We start from the raw sequence: 11,611 nt of genomic DNA, 5'->3' as shown, positions 1-11,611 counted from the left end.
GAATCTTCTTCAGTTGCACAAAGAAGTCCAAAACGTATTAAAATCTGATCAAGTCTCCTTTTTAGAAGCTGTTTATGGAAATGATGTTTTCTTTAATCACTTGATTGTAGAAAAAAAATAATGACGTTTCAAATTGTTAGAAACATGAAGCGAAGTTTTCACTGCTAAAAGCATTTAAATTACTAGCACCACATGCATCCTCTGTATTTGTGGAAGATTGTTTTCATTATTTATGAGAAAAAGTGATCAAGGCTAAATATGTTAGTTTCTCAACATTGAGGTAAAAAAATATAAATGAGTGGTAAACTGATGTATTTATTGCGCATATATAATTTTAGTAGTATTTTAATAATAATAGGGAAATGACCTAAAACAGGCTCATTTTTAAAAAAAGGTAGAATCAACTAGCTGTAATCACCCAAAAACTACATAAAAATTTTCCGGATATTTAACCTATCTACAACATAACATCAAAAAATTAAAGGTGTAACTATGCCTTATGTTAAGAAACAACCGTTGAACAAAGAAATGCTTGGAGCCCATTTTCTGTGGAAGTAGCGTATAATCGGCCCCGTAATTTAATTTCTGAATAAAACCTGATTATTAACCAAAAATTGACTATAACTGATTTGTTGATGATACATAATCTTCTGTTCATTATCTACATTGAAAATTGACACTCTGAATAGAGAAAAATTGACAATAATTTTAACTATAGTCAAACTAAAATAAACTTAGCTCAATAAAACTTTAAAAGTTGTACTCTTAAATATTCATTTTGCCAAAAATTAACAATAAAAAAACTATTTTTCAGATGGCTCACTTAAATTTTTAGTGTCAGCCGAACAATATTCTAAAGCCAAATTTGTAATAATCTATGTCCAAGTAAAAGATTTGATAGGGGCCTATCTCACCTTTGGGGCCCGTTGTGGCCCACTTTGCCTTAAAAATAACAATGTTATAAAGAAACCATTAACATTAGATTATTTAAAAATAAAACATTTCTAGGTTTCTTTCAATTTTCAAATGATATTAACATGAAATATCCAGTACATAAAAAACCGGATGAAGTTATTATCCGGCCGAAAAACAGATACAGAATAAAATATACCCGAGACAGCCCTAAATATTATATAAACAACCTAATAATTCTAATATTACATTAAGGAATCACACAATACGGATCGAAATAAGGATCAAGCTCAAATGAACTTGAATACATTATCAATTTAGAAAATAACTTTTTTAAAATTTTTTAAAACTATTAGGTTCCGAAGAAAAGCTCAGTGATATGTTGTAAGAGATCTTCCAAAATTTATATGCAAATTATGTTTATGAACAAGATCGTAATTTCTTAGGTCAAATTTTATTTGGTTTCATTGCGTATAAGTTTGAAAAGGATATAGGCTTAAAATTTATTTTACAGTGTACATAAAGCAAAAGATATTAAAAATATTTAGTTGATATATATTAAGAACATTCATTTCCAATAAAAGAGGTTTGGGATAAGTTTAACGGTCTTCAAAGTTTAATAATGGTGCTAGATGCTTCTGTTGGTCTAATTTCTTTATTTTTAGTACTACCTCGTGCAATATCTGCATAGTTTACATTGCGTTGAATAAGCGAGTAAAAAAAGTTGAATTAATGCAAGTCTATTTAGAAAAATTCTTACTTGTTACAATACTTCAATATTTTTTAAAACTTTGTGGCATAAAGTATCGATATGACTTTTACTTTTAAGATTTTCACCAAGGAAATGTATAACTTTTGATTGCTTTATTATTACTACATTATACTGCCCAATTTTTGAATCACCAATACATTTGGCTACATTTGAATCACTTGGCAATACATTTGAATCACCAATACATTTGGCTAGGATGCTTCTAACGAAATAAATATTATTAAACGTTATAAAAATAAAGGACTTTTTTCCACATTTTGTTTGTGTCATCATCACCATTTATTTGTGTAAAGCAGATTTACATTTCAGATGCTTTTATTTCAAATTCTTATGGTCTTGATTTATATTTTTTCAAAACTCATTTATACCAAAAGAACTATAAGGATATTAGGTTTTAAAATAAAAGAATGTTTTCCAGACTTTTTATGAATTTTTTATGAAATGTATTTTCATTTCCAGACTTGATATGAAGAATGTATTTTCAAATGCGGTATAGTATATAATGCGTATGAAGAATGTATTTTCAAATGCGGTGTGATAATTGACTTTTTTCGCTACACAATGATGGCTCATATGTTTGGACAAACTATTGTTGCCTAATTTATATATGCATAAATAATATATTAGATAAAGTTGAAAGTCAAAATATAGGTAAATAAAAAACATAAATAGTTTACAAAGCCCAAAGAAAACAACGGTTCCAATTAAGAACAGACATTTCTTTGATTAGAAAACAATCGCCGAACGTGCATTGGATCTCTCGATTTGCAAAAAACCATAATTTTCTATGTCCGTGCTGAAAAAATAGAAAATAATTCCTTTATTAGTTCTAAAATCTACTGCGTTTAGTTTATTGCACACTGGTGGTTTCTTTATCAACATCAGCTTTTTTTAAATTATTATTGAGGATGAGAAAATTAAACCTAGTGACTAAAAACATAATCACTGATAGTCGACTTCATTCTTTTGCAAATGCAAAAAAACTTACAAAGGCATCAATAACCGAAAGATTTGGAGTATTGCTTCAAGCCACTGTTATGCTTAACGTAAGCTAATTCACTGAATTGAATATATCTTTAGAGATTGATAATAACAAATTTGCTAGGGAGAGGTATCGAACCATGGAAGAGCTTAAACTTGAGAGTTCGAAAATTAATAATAATTATATATCAGGTCTTTCCTTTAAAGGACAACGTGACAAAATATTTTCAACAGGAAAGAAGGTTGATAAATACTATCAAAGAGCATTTGTAGAAGAATTATGATACATCAATTTCTGAAAAAATGTCTACCCTTTGCTGAAGCCTTTGCCCGTAGGTTAAAACCACGTTTTTGTTTTGTGGTGATAAAACTGTGATAAAACTGTGATAAAACTGTTGTAAGTAATGGAGTTTACAGTTGTCTCTAACCGAAAATTAGCAAAAAGCAGTAGAATGGGCAGTATGTCAACTACATTTAACGATTTTTTTCTCCACTATCTATTCAAGAATTTCAATAGTTCCACTTCATGACGTACTTTCTACACTGGTTATGAAAAGAAACTGAACTCAAACCACTGCGCCAAGGCCGCACATAATGATGTTATTTAATAAATTGATGTTTATTATCACAAAACAAATATTTTGAGACAAAGTATAATTGCTAGTATACGGAGACCAAGCAGTGATAAATGGTAGTGAGCTGTATGAATAATTGCCGATAAAATGTTGTATCTGCCAACAGTAATAAAAAACGCCTCGTTACTGAGACTTTCGTTTTGTTGTTGAAATAAAACAAACCTGGTTTAAAATTTTGTGGTTGTCAAAATAAAAAATCACCAATAAAAAGTCTTAACAGAAATTTTTCAGTCCTGAACTGCAAAATCTATTACCGCCAGACATCAAGCTGAAATAAAAAGTCTGAAATTTTTCAATTTGTTTTCGTTGTATAAAAAAGAAAATGGTATTAAAGAAAACTGTGTACTGTGTATTTTCTAAATGTGTGTTTTCATATGTGTATTTTCTAAATAATAAGCTTAACATAATAATATAATATTTATTGACGATTTCCACTTATTTTAATGTCTCTAGTTATCGAATCGTATTAAAACTTACTAAATCAAAATGGAAGTTATAAGTGAAGGTTATTAATTTTTATAGTATGTATATAATATCCAAGTATTTTTGGTTCGACGAGCAATATTTTTTGATAGTTAAATTTTTTATGCAAGGAAACGCTGTTTGTGTTCACTTTGTCTTTGACCTGCTAATCCTTTAGAAAAAGTGAAATTTTTTTTCATTTACAGTGATTTTACCATACCTTTTACTATTTTGACTTTTTTAATTTAAAGTTAAAATAATGAGTAAAAACAAATTGTGTACTTGTAAAGTAGGTGTCAAATTTTCAAAACTTGTATTAGATAAAAAATCTTTTAAATAAAATACTGCTTTCCCAGTAATTTTATCAATGTATGTATAAAAGTTTGTTGACTGTACATACATTCTGAAAGCTTAATCTCTGGAAATTTAAGTTTTTGAATAATGAGTTTTTAATGAAAAACTTAACTTATTGAACACTTTGATTTTTTTTAAGAAATGTTTTGGTTAGGGATCAATATATATAGATAATATATAACTGATTGATATACTTATGATTTATGATGATATATACCTGATTTCTCGATTGTTATTATTTAGAAATTTTATACCATTTTAATTTTCAAATTATAAAAACTTTAAATTTTTCAAAATTTATTTTCTTACCTTAAACTTGCATCCAATATTTAAATATTGACATGAAATAATTGTATTAGCGCAACTATCAGTAATATGGGAAGACATCTATGAAAAGTTTCAAAGATAGAGTTTTTACCCAAGTAAATTAAATGTTCAGTAAACACATGACGTTTAAAAGACGTGATAAAGACGTGTTAAACAGGTCTAGAAGTAAAAAGACGTTGTTTAGACGTTTTTAACGAGTCAAGTGTTTACTTCGGTAAAAAAAGGACACTTTGAATATAAAACAGCTATTTCAATTTTAAATCAAACCTCTTTACGCATAATTTTCATGCCACATTGATTTACACAACAAAGAGGTAAACCTTCGCAATTTTCTTCATGAATCTAAATATAAATTTAAGAGAAAATTTAATTTTTACTTTGATTTTATTAAACTTGACATTTCTTTTAGCACATTCATCAATAAACATTATCTTCATCATTACCATCATCATAGTCATCATTATCATAAGGGCCGTCCGAAGAGACGCGTCGGAGGTGTCTCACCCCCCTTCCTTTCCCAACGAAAATTTTATTTAAAAATTAGTTGGAAAATTTGGAAATTGGAGTCGGAAAATAATAGCCATCAAGGATCTTTTTTTTTGTTAATATCTTAGTTAGCGAATCTTTTTTCTAAGCCTTAAATGGCAAAGAACAGACACGTCAACCCCCTCCCCCACCCCTTATCAAGAACTCTTTGGGAAGGCCCTATTCTATTCTACTATTACCATCCCTAATTACCATCATATTCTTGAAATTTTATTACTAATAGCATATATTATTTTATTAGGGGTGTTCTGAAACAAAATATTTGAGAATCGTAAAAACTAAATAAATATAAAACATATTTTACATTTAAAATCACATTTAAACCTTATCTTTTAAAATATGTATTTATGTTTATTGTATATTTTTTATTATTATTATTTGTTGTTAATATTGGTAGTGTTTATATATATATATATATATATATATATATATATATATATATATATATATATATATATATATATATATATATATCGTTATAGATATAGTAGATATAGATATAGATTTATATATATATATATATATATATATATATATATATATATATATATATATATATATATATATATATATATATATATATATCATTGCTGAATCTAATAATAGTGCTGTAAGTAGTTTTTGATATGGAACTCTTTGCAGTCATTGCAGGGTAAAAGCGCGAAAAGGTTGTAGGTTGTAGCACATTTATTTGAAAGCAAAAGTAATTAAAAGTGATCAGAAGACTATTATCTATTTACGTTTAAACTATATAGCGGTAACATTTTCTTAACTTGATATATAGCTTTTGTTTCCGTTTTATAAAGTTATTTATTTCTTATATAGTTTTCAAACTTTCGAGTGGTTAGCTTGCAGAATTTCTGAAAAAAGCGCCACGGTTTGTATTTTACCACTGGCGCCTTTTTTTTTTAATCATTATATTTTTATAAAATACGAAATAAAACACTTTTGAAGTTTTTGGATATTAGATACATTTATTACGGAAGAAAATATAATTAGAACTATTTCAAAAGAAAAATTAAAAAAATCTCCTGACTCTTTCGGTATCTCAGCTAAACACCTGAAATGCACAAATTGTGATACTTTAAGAAAACAGCGTACAAAAAATCTTTAGATAGCCCGAGCAACTATCGCGGTGTTAGCATTATACCAATTTTTACAAAGGTTCTAGAATACCTAATGCTCATTATATGTCCGGATATTAGCGATACTCATCCCCTACAAATTGGATTCAATGCTAACTGTTCAACACTACATCCTAAATTTCTTATTAGCGAAAGAATTAAACATTACAACAGCAACAATTCCCCCGTGTACCCATGCTCTTTAGATGCAGTAAAAGCTTTTGATTGCTGTCACTTGGATATAATATTTGATAAATTATATTTCCATAACAAATTACGACTCTGTATAGCTAACACTATATCTTCGTTATATAACAATAGTAGTGAAACTCATATTAAGGTTGTAAATCAAATTCTTTTCTTCTAAAGCTAGGAGTGAGACAAGGATTGATTCTTTTACCTCACCTCTATAACAATTACACTGAAAGTCTTCTTAAAAGTATTAAAAATCGAGGTATTGTTGGCATATCTATATATGGAAACATTACTAGTGTGGTAGCATATGCAGATGATATCATACTTTTAAGCTCTACTCTCTCTCTGATCTCAAAAAGCTGATAAAAACATGCAATACTTACCGTAATTTAAACTTTATTAAAATAATTGCCAAAAAAGCTGTTATTTATATAAGGTAAATAATACAAACCAATACGAGAGCAATTTCTAGTAAGTAAAAAAATCTTCAGAATAAACTTAGTCATCTGGGATTTACATGGGAAACTGAACATTTAATTTTTGCTTTTTTCAGTTATACAAATGTTGATAAAAAATCTTTAACTTTAGATCTGTTGTTTAAACTCATATTTAATCTGGAATCCGGTTTGCCCACCCGGTTTGTCTATTTCCTATAAATATAAGTTATTGGCAGTCCCTACCTTAACTTATGAAATGAAGCTATGTGAAAATAATTCTGCTTTGATGAAAAAGCTAAATGTATTGCGAAGGAGTGCGTTAAATTGCGTTTAAATGTTTCGAAACTCAGTAAGAATTATACCAATTCGCAATTTAAAATCCAGAAAATTTCAAAAAGTGTTCAACAGAATAAATTAATCTTGTTGCTTCGTCTAGTTAATAATTAAACAACTGCACGCATTATCTTTTCACTACTGAAACACCCTTTATTTCAACATTCGTTGGCAATATCCAGGACCTATGATGTTTTCAGATGTTAAATTTTCAAAATTTAATTCAAAAAAAAAAGAAGGTAAAAATAGCACTTTCTAAAAGAAATTCCCTCCAAAGTTTAACAAATTTTAAAGTATGCAATAGAGTGCTAGAATGCAACTAAATAAAGAGGAATTTTTAAATAAATTCAGGAAGAAAAAGTTCTTAAGTTAATTAGGAGTTAAATAAATGAAATAATAATAAAGAAATAATACACTACAACAAACGAAACACAGAATATTTTTAAAAAAGCCTAAAATTTATAATACCATCAAACCATCGGCAAAAAATTGTTGCGCATTTGCTATGATAGAAATGCTTAGGTACTAAGTCCTAACAAGCTGCGGATGGTCTGAAAAAAATTATTGTCTGAAACTTAATAAACAAAAAATTTAATGAAAAAATGTATATTAAATAAAAAAAAGCAGTAGCTAGAAAAAAACTTTAATTTTTTTTTAATTATTGAAATTGTTACTTGCTGTATATATATATATATATATATATATATATATATATATATATATATATATATATATATATATATATATATATATATATATATATATATATATATATATATGTATATGTATATGGTCATGTATATGTATATGGTCAGATTGAAAAAATTGAAAATATATTGTGTAAAAAGGCGGATTTGAAGCATCGCAAAACAGCACTGATGACAGCGTATTAAATCAAATTTATGCATGTAACTAAAAAACAAGTTATTTTATAAACTCTTATATCAATTGCAATCAACTCTTTTTAAGTGAGTTTTCCAAATAAGGAGAGCTTTATTGCATTAGGCGTTTCTTATAAACGTGTATAATAAGAGAAGACTTTTAAATTTTATCTTATTTAATATATATATATATATATATATATATATATATATATATATATATATATATATATATATATATATATATATATATATATATATATATATATATATATATATATATATATATATATATATATATATATATATATATATATATATATATATATATATATATATATATATATATATATATATATATATATATATATATATATATATATATATATATATATATATATATATATACAGTGTCGTAGTAAGGTTTTTAAATGTTTGAAATAACCAACATTTAAACAAAAAGAATATTCCAAATTTTTTTTGTTCATATACATCTCGAAAAGATACTTCACAAAAAAAAATTACTGTAATTGGAGAATAGGAACAAGAAACCCTAAAATCTTAGAACCCACTTCTACACTAAATGTAAAAGCAACGAGTGAACTATTTATTTTGTCATAACTTTAAACTAGTTACGTATTCATGAACAGATTTCAAATATGTTGTTATGCCAATATATTGAAAATATTCAGTGTTTATTTTTTATGACCATGTAAAGAATAACCACCCCCCTCAATTTGAAGGGGCCACTAACTTTACATGGTCATAGTAACGTTACACTGAATAGTTTAGACATAACATTTGAATTTTGTTTAGCTAGTTTATATTTATGAAAAAATAAAAACATCAACTCATTGCCCTCACGAAAAAATTAAAGTACTTTTTATATATTAAAAGTTATAGAAATATATAATGATAAAAATAATATTATTAATAATAATACAAGCGATAATAACAACAATAATAACAATAATAATAACAATAACAATGACAAAATTAATTCTGAGGTAATATTTAATATCTCATACTTAGTAGTGTTATAGAATTAAAGATTATTTTTAAATTGGATTTTATCAATCTTTATAAGGTTTGAATAAAAAATTTTAATGCTATTCTTTTTTAAATATTACAGAGTGGAAAGTCAAAAAAAAAAATGAAGAAAAGTACCTCAAATGAATATAATAGTATAAGTTTACATAGTTCACATAGGTTGCGAGTAAAATGCCCACTTGCAAGATGTAATGATAACATGATTGACAACACATACATTTTCATCTAACATGGACTTTCAAAAAAAGAGGCCAAAAAGTTAAGAGGAAAATTTGATTTGAGAAAAAAAAGGGGCTTGAGAAAGGGATTAGAGAAAAGTATTTTTTGAGAAAGAGATTTGAGGAAAGAAAGGATTTTGAGAAAAAGATTTTTTGAGAAAGGGATTTGAGAAAAGAAAGGAAAGTTTGATTTGAGAAAAGAAAGAGGCTTTGAGAAAAAAAAAAGGGCTAAAGTTTTAAGTCTATCTTCCAGAACAATTAAAAAATACAGATGCCCTATTTGTAATGTTATTACTAAAAGAATACATTATCATTTATATAGATCTCCACATTATCTCAAAAACAATCTGTCTAAGTAAAGAGACATCCTTGATAAAAAAGTTCTACATAGCAAAAGTACCAATTTGAAATTAAAATTTCCTTCATACCTTTATGAAACTCAATCAACAGATTTAAGCAAAGTTAATCCTCCAATTGTAAATATAAATGAGAGCCTAAGTTCTGAATGCTCTTTTTCTCGCAGTCCGGACAAAGATGGGGTACTGGTTGAACCCTCATTTCAAGATTATTTCGATGTATTTTATTTATATTTACAGAGCTTATCAGGTGGCAAAAAAGACTGTAGCTGCGCATAATGAAGCAAATATTGAGGATGATGCAAGTCGCGTCGCCACAAGAACCTTGTTACACTAAGTTTTTTGACCTACAAAATTTAGCTCAAGTTTGGCAGTCACATGTTTTTAAAAAGGATTATGAATCTGGGACTCAACGATCATAATTGCTTCCTTTTACTCACATCACCGCATGTTGACAATGTTTTGCCTGTAAGTATTTCTGTAGATGTGTTAAACTCGTACAAAAGTGAGGTTTCTAAGTGGAGAAGTGCTTTAAGAAATGATGAAAGCGACAAGCAATTCATTATCATGGTGTAGGATCTAGAAAATATTATACCATTAGAAGCTTTCCAAGCAGTGAATTTTATGATGAAGTGACAACTAAAGCAAAGACAACTTTTTCAAAGTATGGAGATAAACCATCTGAATATTTTATTACTCTCTCAAAGTTTACAAATTTGAGAGACAGCATTTTTTTAGTTTTATCATAAATAATATTTCAAGGTCTGCAGCAGTATCCAACATGACCATTAGTGAGTATTTAAAAGGAGCATACACTTTTACTAAGAGTTTTATTTTTCTTGTGAAGAAGCACTAAACAGCACAAAAATACGGATCATGTCAGATTGTAATAAGTGAAGAACTAAAACTACTTTGTGATTGCTATTTGAGGATTTTTAGAAATCAACTTCCAGGTAAAAGGCCTTTAAATCTATTTGTAACATGGTCTGGTTATGACTTAGAGTCAGGTAGTGTTTCAACACAGCTAAATTCATTTTTTACAAAATGCTTGCGATGATTCTCGTGATGAAAGAAGTAGTGCTACTTTATTGCAAAAATCTCTTCTGTCTTTTTTTATGATTATCACCAAGAAATAAAGTCAGCGTTTACGACTCTTATAAAGCATAAAAAAGAGACTGGTGATAGATACTATCTTATTCAAAATACAAAGAAGTTTCTGAAGAGTCTGAAAAAGTTAGTAAAATAATTTTTGGTAGAAACGAGACCAATTTATCAGACTCTGGCAATCTATCGCAAAACATTCCAACTTCGATTTCAAAACCAATCCAAAATCCAAGATCTCAATGTTCCACTATTGATTCAAATGATGAAAATGATAGTGATAAAGAATATCAACCAAACAAAGATATATTATTATCTTGCAATAAGAAGAGCTGGACACCAGAGGAAGTTTATTTGTTTATGTTTACAGACCAAAAGTCAGTTATTTCTCGAGCATTGAGACGTGAAGTTGCTTACTCAAATGAAGTTTTAAAACATCGAACACCAAAAGAAATTTATGACAAAATCAAGCATATGCATAAATCAAGCTTAGTAAATTATAATAATAACAACCAAAGTATTCGGATTAAGACAATTTTTCCCAAAGAGAAAAATAAAACTATTAAACAATTGTTTTCGTATTTAATTTTAAGTAGATCAATTATGTCAAAGGAAAATGTTAAGGCTTTAATTAACAACAATCTTGAAGCCAATAAAACTTTATCAAAATACTAGTAAAATAACTAGTTGCAAAAGTGCGATACCTTAAAACAAAAATAACAAGCAAAAAACATTAACTTTAACTTTGTGTATCATAACTTCAAAGTAGTAATTTTTAGGCATTGTTTGACAGTTTTCTAAAAATAAGTTTATTAAAAATAATAAAACTGTATAAGGCAGTAATAGCTTAACCTTTTTAACAGGTGTGTGTTTAAGTATTTCGACATTAGATTGATTCTTAATTTGTTTAAATTTTTTTTGTCAGAC

The 11,611-nt window shown here is 27.2% G+C and overlaps 1 protein-coding gene across 4 annotated transcripts in view; it reads right to left on the bottom strand.

The window, feature by feature from the left end:
- The window catches only part of LOC136084007 (TNF receptor-associated factor 5-like), a 143,540-nt gene that overhangs the window by 50,744 nt on the left and 81,185 nt on the right, over nt 1-11,611 (bottom strand). For 2 of the 4 annotated variants that reach the window (XM_065803998.1, XM_065803999.1), the window contains exons 6-7: nt 4,711-4,785; nt 4,426-4,503 (exon numbers count right to left, since the gene is read on the bottom strand). In XM_065803998.1, coding sequence (XP_065660070.1) covers nt 4,426-4,503; nt 4,711-4,785 — 153 coding nt within the window. The remainder of the gene's footprint in view (nt 1-4,425; nt 4,504-4,710; nt 4,786-11,611) is intronic. The other 2 variants (XM_065804000.1, XM_065804001.1) reach the window with 1 other exon arrangement.

The sequence above is a fragment of the Hydra vulgaris genome, chromosome 08, assembly GCF_038396675.1.
Source record: "Hydra vulgaris chromosome 08, alternate assembly HydraT2T_AEP".
Classification (NCBI taxonomy): domain Eukaryota; kingdom Metazoa; phylum Cnidaria; class Hydrozoa; order Anthoathecata; family Hydridae; genus Hydra; species Hydra vulgaris.
The sequence above is the reverse complement of the archived record's forward strand: the minus strand, read 5'-3'. Positions and strand labels throughout refer to the sequence as shown.